General features: G+C 51.0%; 1 protein-coding gene and 1 pseudogene across 1 annotated transcript; both read right to left on the bottom strand.

Moving 5' to 3' along the window:
• Positions 1-14,781, bottom strand: part of LOC131571824 (zinc finger protein 345-like) — a 527,132-nt pseudogene that overhangs the window by 301,429 nt on the left and 210,922 nt on the right.
• LOC131571869 (olfactory receptor 14I1-like) lies at positions 3,641-4,573 on the bottom strand. The gene has a single exon (XM_058824622.1). It carries the CDS (start codon positions 4,571-4,573, stop codon positions 3,641-3,643), a length of 933 nt encoding a protein of 310 aa, XP_058680605.1.

Below are 14,781 nucleotides of genomic sequence, written 5' to 3'. Positions count from 1 at the left end.
TCATGTTCCCAGATGATCAATTATGTACACCAGGTGAGCTCACAATTGGAGCTTGTTTTCCAATACCCCAGACCTATGGAAGCCACAAAATGCCCATTGTGTGAGAAGGGGAACAGCAAGTTCACCAGCCTCAGTGTCCTGCCAGCTCAGCCAGGCCCACTGGAACATTGGGGTCCACGACCACCAGGGACCACCAGAGAGAGCCCCAGGACAGAAGAACACATGGGTAATGGGGAGAGGAAATGTGTTAATGATTTTGGGGAAACCATTATCATCTTTGTGTTTAGTCCAGGACAATCAATGAATATGTGTGCAATATACAGAATATAAACAGAAACTTTCCTGTACTCAGCCTGCACGGCTTTGGGAGGAGCTCTCCCCCGTGCATCCTGCTGAATAAAGACTGCAGTGTCTTAATGCTACATTGGGGTTACGGAATTTTCTGTTTTACCGAATTTTTGGTAACACTCCCACTGCCAAGGAAAGCTCTGTCTGCTGCTGTTCACAAACAGAGAAGAGGTGGTGGCAGATGTGGGGCTTGGAGGCAGCCCGGGGCACAGTGACCATGAAATAATCAAGTTTTCAATGTCCTCTGAAAGAAGGAGGGGCAGCAAGAAAACCTCTACACTGGAATTAGGAAGGGCAGACTTTGTCCTATTTAGGATGCTGATTTGGGGAGTACCAAATCAGGTACTGATTTTTTTAAAGAGAAACAGCCCTTAAAAACAAAGGGGTCCAGGAAGGATGGACACATTTCAAGATAGTAATTTTAAGGGGGAAGGAGCAGCCTGTCCTAGTGTGGCAAAAGATGAGCAATTGAGGAAAATGACTGGCCTGGCTGGCCATGGAGCTTTTGTGGGAACTCAGGGGAAAAAAGAGAGAGCATCAACTTTGGACAGAAGGTCAGGCAACTTAAGAAATATTTAAGGATCTTGCTAGGTTAAGCAGAAAGAAAAGCTGAGACATGGAAGCTCAATGAGAACTTAACCTGCCAGCTTCTGTAAATAAATGCAAAATATTTTTATAAAAATAATTAAACCAAAGAGAGGGATAAGGAGAAGATCTACTCTTTATTGGGTGCAGTGGAGAATATAGTAACTAAAGATAAGGAAAAGGCTGACCAACTTAACACCTTCTTTGTCTCAATTTTCAATATTAGGACAGGTTTACCTCAAGAAAAGTGTTCTCCTGAGCTGGTAGATGGGCACAGGGAGCAGAACAGCCACCCTGTAATCCAGGAGGAAGAAGCTGGGGACCTGCTGAGCCCCTCAGATGCTCACAGGTGTCTCTGGGAGCAGATGGGATCCATCCCAGGGGGATGAGGGAGCTGGTGGATGAGCTCCCCAAGCTGCTCTCCATCATTTGCCATCAGTGCTGGCTCAGCAGGGAGGGCCCAGAGGGCTGGAGGTGCCAGTGTGGGCCCATTGCCAGGAAGGGCTGGAAGAAGGATCTGGGGAACTCCAGGCCTGTCAGCCTGACCTGGGTGCCCAGCAAGGTTATGGAACAGATCACCTTGAATGCCATCACAGGGCACCCACAGGATGGCCGAGGGATCAGAGCCAGCCAGCATGGATTTCAATATCTGCATTGATGATCTGCATGAGGGGACTGAGTCCAGCATCAGCAAATTTGCAGATGACACCAAGCTGGGTGTGAGTGTGGATCTGCTGGAGGGTAGGAGGGCTCTGCAGAAGGCCCTGGACAGGCTGGATCCAGGGCCCAAATCCAACAAGGTGAGGTTTAACAAGACCAAGTGCTGGGTCCTGCACTTTGGCCTCAACAACACCTGCAGTGCTACAGGCTGGGGACAGAGTGGCTGGAGAGCAGCCAGGCAGAAAGGGACCTGCAGGGACTGATGGACAGCAGGCTGGACATGAGCCAGCAGAGTGCCCAGGTGCAAGAAGGCCAATGGCTCCTGGCTGGATCAGGAATGGAGTGGCCAGCAGGAGCAGGGCAGGGATTCTTCCCCTCTGCTCAGCACTGCTTGGGCAGCACCTCAAGTGCTGTTTGCAGTTCTGGGCCCCCAATTTAGGAGGGATATGGAGGGGCTGCAGCATTTCCAGAGAAGGGCAACAAGGCTGGGGAGGGGTCTGGTACACAAGTCCTGAGAGGAGTGGCTGAGGAAGCTGGGGTTGTTTATCTTGGAAAAGAGGAGGCTCAGGGAGACAAGGCAGTGTCAGGGCACAGGTTGGACTTGATAATCTCCAAGGTCTTTCCCAACCTTGCTCATTCTTTGATTCTCTGGAACCACCCTTGGAGCAGTTGCAGGATGAGCCCTGGGCCTCCTCTTGAGAAGCTCCAGCAGCCCAGGTCCCTCAGCTTCTCCTGCCAGCCCCAAAGCCCATCCTGTCAGTCCTGCAGAGCCTCTGCAGCTCCTCCTCACTGCCCAGAACAGGGAGCCCCAGAGCCAGACACAGCAGCCCAGATGTGCCCCCCTGGCCTGGGGTGCCGCTGGCAAGGGAGCAGCACCAGGCACTGCAGGAGCCTGCAGACAATTCCTGCAGCACTTGTAGGATGATCCTGCTGCCCAAGGGACGTTCCCATGGTGCCAAGTCAGGAACTGCAATGGGGAGTGGGGCCAGAGAGGAAAGGGCAAAAAGGGATGGGCAGTTTGCAGTGGAGGGAACAGGGCTGGGCAAGAGGGAGAAATCTGGAACAAGAAAGAGGAGAGAAAGCAGAGGTGAAGCATAGGAAATGCTCAGGGCAGTTTGGGGGTGGCTGCCAGGCAGCCCTGGCTCTGAACAACAGCGTCTGCAGTGGGATAGGAAACTCCCAGCTGATGGGAACAAACTTTCTGGATAAGTGCAGAGGCCAGGACAAAGCTGAGTGGTTTCCCTGGAGTCCCCCAGCCCTTGCTGGCCCCAGGGGCTGATGGCATTTGTGCTCCCTCCGGTTCATGTTCCCACAGCAACAGCATGGGGGTGCTCCCCCTGCTGTGTGCAATGCAAACAGGGGCTGCTGAGCCAGTGCTGCCGTGTCTGTGCCTGTAAGGATGGGGCACCTGTGTGAGCTGGGGGAGAGGCCAGAGCTGCAGAGGGGGGGATGTTTTTGGCAGCTCCATGAGGACACTGGGACACTGCCCTGCACTGTGCAGCACACTGGGGAATGGATCAGCCCCTGCTCTGCTGCTCCTTCTTGTCTGCCCTAGGGCCCTTGCGGAGCCCCAGCCATGCTGTTTTCCACCCCCAGGGCTGTGCCCGGCCCCGAGAGCACTCAGGCCCTGCAGCAACACCAGGGCCACCAGGGCAGTGGGGCAGGGCCACGGCAGCAGCACTGGCAACACCAAGTGCTGCTGCTGCTGCTGGGCACAGCTGCTGTGCCAGCACTGATCTGCCCCCAGCTCTGCACACAGACATTGCTGCTGCAGCTCCAGAGAAGGCAACAAAAGGGCATCTCTGCAGAAAACTTGGTTGGGAGTTCCTTTATTTCCTTTAAAGTCACCCAGAGTGCAGCCCCTCATTGACACAGTCTGTGGCCACAGGCAAGTTGGAGAGAAAAAGAAATGGGAAATGGCACAAACAATGACATTTTTTCTGGACTATAAACATAAAACAAAGGAAAAGAACCTCCACAGTTAAGCCTAAAAGAAGTAGCAAAGATGACTTTGATTACAAGTTATTTGCAGATATTGCCCAGCAGTTTAATGTTTCTGAAAGCATGCAGTCATCAGTCTCCACACTGCAGCCTTGAGCTCCTGGTTCCTCAGGCTGTAGATGAGGGGATTCAGGGCTGGAGGCACCACTGAGTACAGAACTGACAGGACCACATCGAGGGATGGGGAGGAAATGTTGGGAGGCTTCAAATAGGCAAATGTGGCTGTGCTGATAAACACGGATAGCACAGCCAGGTGAGGGAGGCAGGTGGAAAAGGCTTTGTGCCGTCCCTGCTCAGAGGGGATCCTCAGCACAGCCCTGAAGATCTGCACATAGGAGAAAACAATGAACACAAAACAGCCAAATACCAAACAGGCACTGACAGCAAGAAGTCCCACTTCCCTGAGTTGGGATTTGGAGCAGGAGAGCTTTAGAATATGTGGGATTTCACAGAAGAACTGGCCCAGGGCATTGCCATGGCATAGGGGCAGGGAAAATGTATTGGCTGTGTGCAGCAGCGAATAGAGAAAGGCACTGGCCCAGGCAGCTGCTGCCATGTGGGCACAAGCTCTGCTGCCCAGGAGGGTCCGGTAGTGCAGAGGTTTGCAGATGGACACGTAGCGGTCATAGCACATGATGGTCAGCAGATAAAACTCTGCTCCAATGAAGAACATAAAGAAAAAGAGCTGAGCAGCACATCCTGAGTAGGAGATGGTTCTGGTGTCCCAGAGGGAATTGTGCATGGCTTTGGGGACAGTGGTGCAGATGGAGCCCATGTCAGAGAGGGCCAGGTTGAGCAGGAAGAAGAACATGGGCGTGTGCAGGTGGTGGCCGCAGGCTATGGCGCTGATGATGAGGCCGTTGGCCAGGAGGGCAGCCAGGGAGATGCCCAGCAAGAGGCAGAAGTGCAGGAGCTGCAGCTGCCGCGTGTCTGCTAATGCCAGCAGGAGGAAGTGCCTGATGGAGCTGCTGTTGGACATTTGCTGGGGCTGCACTTGGGGACCTGTTCATGGAGAAAGACAGTAAAGACTTAGGGGAGGTACCTGTAAACAAAATCATGGCCATTTCCCATACATCCTCCTCGGTAACACACAGACATGGTCTTTAATGTTTAAGAGTTCTCAAGTTTTCTTTATAAGCTCCCCCCATGTCTCTGCTGGTTGTTTTTGGATATAAAAACATAAGCATGTCTGAGGCCCTCAGGAAGAACACAGTGAGTTCCCTGGGTCAAGGAGATGAATGCCGACTGAGGAGAGATGGTCTGTCATTCTGACCTGTTCAGAGTTTCTTTGGGCTTTAAACTTTCTCAGGTGGAAGGTGACCACCTTCTTATGCTTCCATTAAAATGCCACCACCTACTGCTGGGAGCAGATGGATCCACCACAGCCCAGCTCCACATTTGTAGCCAAGGACTCACTTTGCTCATTTCACCAACGCAGCAGCATTTTCTGTGTCACAACACCTCTGCCTTTCCCCATCAATCTCATAACTCAGAGATGCTCTAGGACAGGTTTGCACCCTGGATTGGAGCTCCCAGCCTGGACTGAAATCTCAGGGAGACTTCCAAGTGTCCTTATGCTGGCATTGGATTGAGGGAGATGCAGCTCCTTCCCTGGCTGGACTGACAGCATTGCCCAGAGCCGGGCACTGGGGACAGCGTCACCCTGAGCCAGCTGTGCCCCCTGCCAGAGCCCCCAGTGCTGGGCAGCTGCTCCCAGCCCTGTGTTCTGCAGAGGGAACTGGGCCCGGGGCTGCAGAGCTGCCCCACGGCTCTGCTGCAGCTCTGCCTGCACAGGAGGGGCTGCACGCCTTGAAGCCCCAGCCCTGAGGGCACAGGCTTGGCTGGGGGCACAGGAGGGAGGGGGCTTGTTCAGAGGGAGGGGCTGCACTGGAGTGGAACCTGTGGGCATCTCTAAACTCTCCCTGCCACAGCATTGCTGGGTTTTGTTTTCTCTCCTTGCCTGATCTTCCCTCTGCTTCCTGGAGATTTCCCTCCTGCAGGTGTTTCCCTGTGCCTGATCACTCCTTGCCAGCACTCACAGACCCCAAATCTCTGTGAACTTATTGATCACTAAAAGTAACAGTTCAGATGTCTCAGGAATTTGTCAAAATTCATAATCAAACTTTAATATTTATCTCTCCTCCCTCCCATTCTCCACTAGTAGGAAACTGAGTACAAAGTATTAGGAGATGTCCTTTTGTTTGCCAAAATCTTTATCTTGGAAATATTGTATGACTGATCAGAACCCCTCAGCATTTTAGACCTTCACGAGCATTTCACCTCCCCTGCACCAGAAATACCCAGAGTTGCACTCACAGAGTCTGTAGGCAGTGGGATGTTTCAGCTTTAGGAGTTCACTGCAGGTGCTGCAGCTGCATTTTCCTGCAGCCAGAGGTTCCTGTGCCAACGGCTGGCAGTGATTCTGCCCCAGGCACTTCTCAGCTCCTTCCGAGCCCTGACTGATTGAAGCTCTCTGTGCCTCTGTGCTGTGCCCAGGATGGCAGCAGGCAGTGCCCCAGCCCTGCTGGGCTGGCAGGAGAGCTGCTCATCAAGAGAAATGTGCTTTTGAAGCTCCTCTTGGTTACCAGGAGCTGCCTCTGTGCCAGGAGCCCAGCCCAGCTCAGCAGCACAGACACAGCACTAGGACTTTAATGAGCCTCTGGGGCTTTGTGCTCAGGCCCTGAACATCAGTCCCTGAGAGGGAGCTGAAGAAACCTCTCCAGAACTCCAAGTCAGAATCCAACTCCAAACTTTCTTGGACTTTTAATGGGTCCCACTGAGGAACACAAATGAGAAAGTGTCCCCAGGCCCCAGGCAGAGCAGAGAACTGGAGGCAGTGACGACAGGTGGGGACAAAGAGAAGCCAAGTCTTGGTGCCCTGGGCCACAGCAGGGTCTGTGCCACCAAGGGCTGTGAGGAGACACCTTGTCCTGAGGCCCTGGGGCCTTCTGGCACAGCCCCAGCCAGGCTGGGCACTGTCAGCCCCTTGTCCTGCCCTCAACATCCCCCCCTAGCCCACATCCCAGTGGCCTCAAGGATCTGCTGGAAGGAGTCCCTGGGGAGCCTTGCTCAGGAATGGCCCTGGGGGCTCCTTCATGGTCCCTCTAGGGACTGCAGGTTTTTGAAAGGTCTTTGGGTTTGTCTTTTGCCTTGGAGTCTCTGAGAGGTTTGTGCAATCATGGCCCCAATTCTCTGCTTTAACGAGTCCCTGGAGAGCATTGTACTGACACTCAGTGGGGCTCATTAATGTCTTTATATACTTAAGGTTTTTAATGTTCTTTATGGATTTAAGAATACTTTTAGGTACTTTTAAGGATTTCCTTGCCCACACTGAGTCTCTGAGAGGTTTTTGTGCCATCCTGACCTCCAGTTCTCTCCTCCAAGGAGTCCATAAGGAGCCTGTGTTGGGTATCTTCCCTCTTTCTCTTTTACTACCAAGATGGAACTAAAAGAATTTTGTAAGGCTTTCTGAAAGCATCCAAACAAACATGAGACAATTAACAATACAACAACAGCTAAGAAAATAAATGTCCTGTTTTAGATAGACATCATCCAACCCTTTAGTCCCTTGGATTGGAAGAGTTCATTGACCCAGTCTTTGTTTTCCACTTGAAGCTTCTTGAACTCTTCATTCAGTACTTGAATGCTCTTGGGGATTGACTCCCTGTGGCTGGAGGGGTTCATGCAACACATGCTCTCAGAGTCTACACAGCCATGCCCATGTGCCCAGAATAAAAATTCTATCGCTGTTCTGCAAGGTGGCATGTTTGATGGTCTCTGTGTCTGAGAGCAGGCCACTCAGTGTGAGGGAGTAGCATTGGTTTGCTTACTTAACAGGCACCCAAGATGGTCTGATTGTCCTAAAGCTTTAGCTGCAGCCACCCAAGGTAGTCCAAATTGGGGGTACTATGATTTGAGACCTGGATTAAAGCTTGCAAAGCCATCTCTTTGATATCATCCACTACCTCTCTGGGGACACCTGCTGCTTGATCATCTGGTCGGCTTTGCTGTCCTTCTCAAGCTAGATGGTTGATTGCCAGATCCACCCTTGTCTTATTATTAGCATAGTCTCCTATTAACTGATTTAGTATACACTTCCATCCCCCTTTCCACAGGTTGTATTCTGTAGGAGACAACAACATGGTCATAATATATTTTAAATCACAGGGAGTTATGATGTGCTGTAAACATGGCCCTCATTAGGCCATTAAAATAAAGGAAGTCCTTCCTATGGTCTTTAGCTGCCCTACACAGATCCTTGATTTCCCTGTAAACCAATGGCTGATACCTGGGATTCTGCCCCCTTCTTTCATAACATACCGGGGGCAATGAGGGGTTTTGAGACTCTTTGCCAGTCTCCTTCCTTAACTGCTTCCTTCAGAATCCTTTCCTAGGGACCTTCTGGGGTTGAGGGGAAAGGTGGCTCTGGGGAATCCAAACTGTCTTCCGGGGAGGAAGAATAACTTGGAGGAGAAACATTTGGATTAGAAATAGTGTGACAGGTGGGTTTAGTATCTTTGACCATGGGATTATATTGTTGCCGGAGGGTGAGGCAAAGGGCACTGCCATTTTGTCAAGTGTTGGGGAGGAAGGGCCTTGATTTACGATGGCAGACTTCCGGGGTAGAGTTCTGGAGGCATTGCCCAGGGTGAAAGTGGAATGATTGACAGTAGGGACATGACCCACAGTTGTGGGGAAGGAGTCTGGAGGTTTGTTCAGGGCAGAAGAGAAGGTTGCGGTTGCAGGAAGTGGAGGAGCCAAGATGGAGGGAGGATGATCCGGCTGCCAAGCCACGTTCAGGCTCCTTCCATCTTAAGTCTCCAGGGCATGATATTCCAAGACCACGTGGCCATTGCCATCTTGGACCATTGTGGAAGGTCTGAGAAAGGCATGTTTGAGGGAGGTCCTGAGTTAGGAGTGACCAACGGATTGAGTTTTTGAGACATTGCTTGCTGGTGAAGGGTCTCAGGGATGGTATGGAAGATGGGAAGCATGTGGGCTGCAATGGGCTCCCTTTTGATCGAAAGGTTGTACAGTTTAAGTCCCACTGAGTCCTAAAATTCAGTGGTATGGATTTCATCAGCAAAGGCATCTGGAAATTTTTTAATGATCCACCTCATGACTGATTTTAATTTGTTCTTTGAAAATATTTTGTCACGATTTGTTAGAATTAACTTAAAGCATCCATATATGCTCCTTTCTACTTTGGACATCTGGCTGCCCATTTTTCTCCTTCTCCAACTTAGGGGCAACAGCCACCAGAGCACACCAAATCAATAATGGGACTTGGGTGCATATTGTAAAAACACAGTGGCAAAATAGGCAATAAATGTCTTGCATTTCCCCAAACCCACCTGAAATCCTATGCAGGTGAAACCATTTTTGCCCCTGCCGATCCCAGGCCGAGGTTCCTCTAAGCAACAATGAATCCGCCAGGCCTGCACAATCCAAAATCCTGGGGAGCACTGACCTATCCATCAGCTAACCCCAGCTGACATGTCTGTCACAGGGAGCCCTGAATGTCATCGTCCCTGTTCGGGTGCCAAATGTCACAATGAGGGTGGCTGCGACAAACCTCTCTGAGTCCCTGACTTCAGCAGGGCAAGGGTGGCAAAAATGGAATGAGTGGGTTCAATGGAGTTTCCCAAAAAGAACTTTAATTACAGGGTGAAAAAGAATAAACATCTAGAAGTCGAGCACGGTATGAGGGGCAGTATCCTAAAACCTGAGACAAAGAGGAAGACACAACATAGACGCTTGGGCTAGAAAACTAGAACAATAACCATATAGAAGAAACAAGTAACCAGTAAACCAATACAGGAGTAGAACTTGGACAACTTAGCATAACAACAAGAAAGGCTTATTGGAAAAGTCTCAAGCTCACCCTAAGTAAATCGAATGATTACTACAACTTGAAACTCACGCCCAGTTCTTCCAGGGTAAAATCCGTCTGACTCTGAGTTACAGCTGGGCTAACTCCCACACCGCTGCTTTGCACTGGCCCCTTGGGACCATGCGGCCGAACAGAGCCACAATGCTATCCTTGGTTCCACAGGGCTCTGCAGTGTCACAATGGCCCCTTCATTTCACAAGGCTCTCAAATGTCACATTGGTCTCCATAGGAAGGAAACCACAGAGCCCCAATGTTTCAGGAGCTGATGAACGGCAGCCATCAGCAGCCAAAGCAAGCCTGACCTGTCTGTCCTGGCAGGTTTGCTTGGAGCAACCCTTGGATATTCAAAATTATGAATGCGGAGTCCTAATTTAGAACATCTGTGCCTAGAAAAGAGAGATTTTTTTTTCCATACAAAGAAAAGCACAGAGCCCTTTCCAGTGTTTGGAAAATAGATGAGTGCTGCCACTCAGGAGTCAATGACCGGCCACACTTGTCTGTCCTGGCAACTTTAGTCTGGCAGCAATCCTTGAATACACAGATATTTGCAGGTGGAATTGGAATTTTGGCCATGGATGCCTGGAAAAAATGGACAGTTCTTTTTCATAAAAAGAAAAGCCCAGAGCCCCAATGTTTCAGGGGCAGATGGGAATGGCCTTCAGCATTCCAATGTCAGGCAGACCTGTCAGGTGACCCCTGAGAAGCCAAGGCAGCCACACCTATTTCATGTTCCCTTCCTTCCACAGGGCCCTGCAGTGTCACAATGGCTCCTTGCTTCCATGGTGCCCTCAGGTGTCATAACGGTCACTTGATTACACAAGTCCTTAAGGATCTTAATGGTACCTGTGGTTCCACCAGGCCCCACAGTGCCATAATGGTCTATTGGTTCCGTGAAGTCCTGCTGTGTCCAATGGCCCAGTAGTGCAACAATGATTCCCTTGCTTCCACAACTTCCCATAGTGTCACAATGGCCCCTTCCTTCCATGACACCCTGCAGGGCCACAAGGGTCTCCATGATTCCATGGGGCCTTGCAATACCACAATGCTCTCCATGGATCTACAGTGCCCTGCAGGATCACAATGGCCCTTTGGCTCCACAAGGCCCTGAAATGCAGCAATAGCCTCTTGGTTCCACAAAGTCCTGCTGCTTCACACTGGCCCCTTGGGACCGTGAGGCCCAACTGGGCCACATGTTCTTGGTTCGAAGAGAACAGAAAGATGTTCTTGGTTCCACGAGGCCCCAGAGTGTCACAGTGGCCCCTGGGATCCATGGTACCCTGCGGGGTCACAATGTTCCTCTTGGTTCCTCAAGTCCCTAAGTGTCACCATGGCCCATTGGTTCCACAATGTTCCGCAGTGTCACAATGGTCTCCATAGGAAGGAAACAAGTGAGCCTCAGTGGTGCAGGGGCAGTCACCAGAAAAGCAGTCAGCAGAGGTCAAGTTTAGCCCAACTTGTGTCATCCTGGGTTTTTAAGATTTTCTAAGCCTTCTGATGTTGACATTCTTGTAGTGAACTTTCTCACACACTTTCTGTAAGTAACTCATTGTTTCGCATTCCTTTCATGGAGGAGGAGAGAGTTGAAGGGCTATTGGTTTATCAGTGTCATTGGAGAGGTGGCACTGTCACCCTCCAATCCGCTGTTACTTTTGGAAAACTATAAATGTTGGAGTCAGAATATAAACTTCACTTTTTTGCTTCACCTTGAGAACAGCCATGTGTGCTTCTGTTCTTTCCTGTCCTCTAGTGACATCAGGGGAGTGCCAAAGTGCACTGCAGCCTAGGCTGGGGCAGAGTCTGGATTGCCGGTGAGGTTTTATTGTCACCCCTCTTTGGTGCTTTGCCTGCTGTTCTTGTGGTGATGGCAACCTCTGTGGGTTTAGAGGAGGATTCCCTCATTTTGGATCTCTGGAGGGGGGGCCCTGCAGTGGAAACAGGTTTCTATTTCCTGGAATGATTTTGACCGATTGCTTCTGTGGGTCCGAGAGCGAGGGCTCTTTTTGGACTCTGCAAAGCCGTTCTCCAAGGAGGAGTGGTCTCTTGTGGAGGTACACCTCATGGAGGCCCTCTTTGATGATTGCACCGTAGACGTGGGATCACTGATGGTGCAGTTGAAAAAGTTTGAGGATCTTTGGCAGGGATCTGGTTCTTGTACCCCTCGGAGTTCCCAGTGGAGCCCTCCTGTCTTGGACATGGACGAGGGGAAGTTTGAGTTTCTGTGCAATGTGGAGCTCTCTCCCCACCCTGGGACGGTGTGCTGAGGCACGGGTCCAACACGGGGGATGGCAATGGTTCCCCAGGGGTGGATTTGGCTGTGCCAGTCTCCCTTGTGCCGCTCTGCAGTGATGCGGCTCCACAGGCTGCACCTCTCTTGGCACCCCTCCCCTGCTCCATGTCGGGGACAGGGCCCCGCGCCGGTGTCATCCTGTCGCAGGCATCTTTTCATTAAAATCCTTTCATTAGGATTTTTCCTCCTAAGCTGAGACCTTTCAGCAACAAATTGTCAAAAATGTTGATCTGCTGCTGTGCAATGCAACAGGTGGATCCATTATTAGTCTGCTGTGGATGTTTGGATTTACTGACCCCTCACGGCAGAGGTGCTCTTGCTCTCTGTGGCAAGGAGGATTGTGATTGCAAACAATGTGAGGTGTAATTGTAATGATGCTTGTAGGGGGGTCATAGTGGCTCTGCCTGGTTTTCCTACTGTCTCTTAGATGACGGAGGCCTGTGCGGACATCATCCCCTCGGTTGGAAGTTGCCTGCCGTGGCTGCCGCTGTGCAGCCAGTCTGGGCAGCACCGCAGGGCGGGTGGCCACAGCAGGGGACTGCGCAAGCTGGGAAGAAGCAGAGGAAGAAAGCACAGAAGTTCAGATTTCCCATGTTCTTATGTGGTCAGTGTGGTATGTCGAATCACATGTCCAATATCTGCAAGGGGACTGTTCATGTTAATGGCCAGGCTTTACCGTGCTCGGGAAATGTGAAGCGGAGCGCGCAGCAGGCACGTGCCCAGACACAAGCTTCTCTCCAGATCCCGGAGAGGATGGAGGTCTCCTTTGCCGGCTTGCAGCCAGCACCCGCGGATCAGCAGGTGTGGATGTCTGCACCACAGCAACAGTTGTCTTAGAATCTTGTAAAATATGCAAGGTTTCCCTGGATTCCTTTGATCCCTTGGGTGGGGGCATGAGTGCTCTCCTGATGGGGAGATCTAGTGCCACCCTTCAGGGCATCATTGTGCCCCTGGGGCTCATTGATGCAGATTTCACAGGGCAGATTTGTGCCATGGTCTCCACACCCACCCCCTCCCGTCACGATCCTGAAAGGGACGCGACTTGCTCAACTTGTGCCTTTTAAGTCCTCTGTTGGCCGGACAGCTGACCGGTTGCGTGTAGCTGGTGGCTTTGGATCCACTGGGCCGCCTCAAGTTCGCTGGCCTGCTGTCCTGACCAAGGACTGTCCCGAGATGCTGTGTACCCTGTCTGTTCCTGGTGCGACGCCATCGGAAATCCACCTCCGCCGGCTTCTCAACAGCGGTGCTGACGTCATGGTTCTCTCCCTTTCAGCCTGGCCCCCAGAGTGGCCCCTGGATCCGATGGGGACATCTGTCGCGGGTCTGGGAGGGACGGCGCAATGCTACGTGAGCCTGTGGCCAGTGCTGGTTACGAACCCAGAGGGACAGACAGCCTGGGTTAGGCCTCATGTTACTTCAACTCCTCCCAACCTCTGGGGGAGGGATCTTCAGTCTGTCTGAAGGTTGTGCCTCGGGACGGATTTTTGATGGGGGCCACTGCAGTGAAGGGGCAGAGTGTCTTACGCCTCCTATTCGGTGGCTGGTGGACAAATCTGTCTGGGAGAAGCAGTGGCCCCTCCCTCAAGATAAATTGGTCGCCTTCAGAATCTGGTGCAGGAGCAGTTGGACCAGGGTGAAGCCGGCAGGGGGGCTTTGTACAAACCACGAACCAGACAGGGCTGCTGTAGAACGTGCCTCGAGCTGCTTTAATTTTCAGCATCAGTCTCATTACATGGTTATGACAATGGGAAGATGCCAGCAGCTCACATTCCAGGCAGCAGACCAGGAACTTAATGTCACAACTTACTTTATAAGTTTCTTGACCAATCACACAAAGCAAAAGCATATTGACAGCAGTTCTAGGCAATCACCATAAGCACACGTACCTTTGTTTAAAACAATGCTTTCTTATTTGGAATACAATACCTGCTTGTAAATCTTAAAACACAATGCACAGAGCTCCATTATTAAGCTTTAATCTTCCTAATATCTTGCTAGATAAACTTTCTGTAGCTTACAGAGTTATTCTAGACAAGTGTTAATACACAGACCATTGTTCTGTTTGCCCTTGTTTTCTACAGTTTAAATAATTTTTCTGCTGACCTATCTCATGGCTGCTGCATAGCTCTGCTCACAGTTCTGCTGTGTCTGAGGCCTGCATCTTGAAGCTTTCCCAAAATCCTCTAATTTTGTGGATTCCCACACAGGGTCATCTGGAGCCTTCTACCAGTCTCTGGAACACTCCTGTATTCTGCATCAAAAAGAAATCTGGGAAGTGGAGGTTGTTGCAAGACCTCCGAAAGGTTAATGCCATGATGGAAAGCATGGGGACATTGCAGGTGGGCATGCCATTGCCTACCATGCTTCCCCCAGACTGGTCGGTCCTCATTGTGGATCTGAAGGACTGTTTCTTTAGGATTCCTTTGCATCCCGATGACAGACTGAAGTTTGCCTTCTCAGTGCCAGCGATTATCGAGGCTGAACCCGCACAGAGATATCAATGGAGGACGTTGCCAGAGGCATGCAGAATTCTCCTGCCTTGTCTGGAGTTCACAAGCAGTTTCCTGATGCATGTCTGTATCATTATATGGACAACATTCCGGTGGGTATGCCCACCCAGGATGAGCTGCTGAGGATTCAGCCTCGGTTGCTCGATGCTTTTCATGCTCATGGACTGCAGGTGGCTCCAGAAAAGGTTCAACAACAACCACCTTGGAAATACTTGGGGGTCAAAATTCTGGAAGGGATGATCTGTCACCAGGAGGTGCAATTTGTGCATTCTGTGAAGACACTGAATGATGCTCAGAAATTGTTAGGTGTCATCACTTGGTTATGTCCATACTTGGGGCTAACCGATGCACAGCCATCTCTTCTGTATGATCTGTTGAAAAGAGACTCTGATCTAAAGTCACCTCGCATACTGACCCCTGAGGCATGTAAGGCGTTGCAGGTGGTTGAGCAAGCTGTTTCGGCTTGCCAAGTTTATCACATTGATCCCTCCGTTGAT

Source organism: Ammospiza caudacuta, unplaced genomic scaffold, assembly GCF_027887145.1.
Source record: "Ammospiza caudacuta isolate bAmmCau1 unplaced genomic scaffold, bAmmCau1.pri scaffold_39, whole genome shotgun sequence".
Classification (NCBI taxonomy): Eukaryota; Metazoa; Chordata; class Aves; order Passeriformes; family Passerellidae; genus Ammospiza; species Ammospiza caudacuta.
Note: the sequence above shows the minus strand (reverse complement) of the source record. Positions and strands in the feature narration are given on the sequence as shown.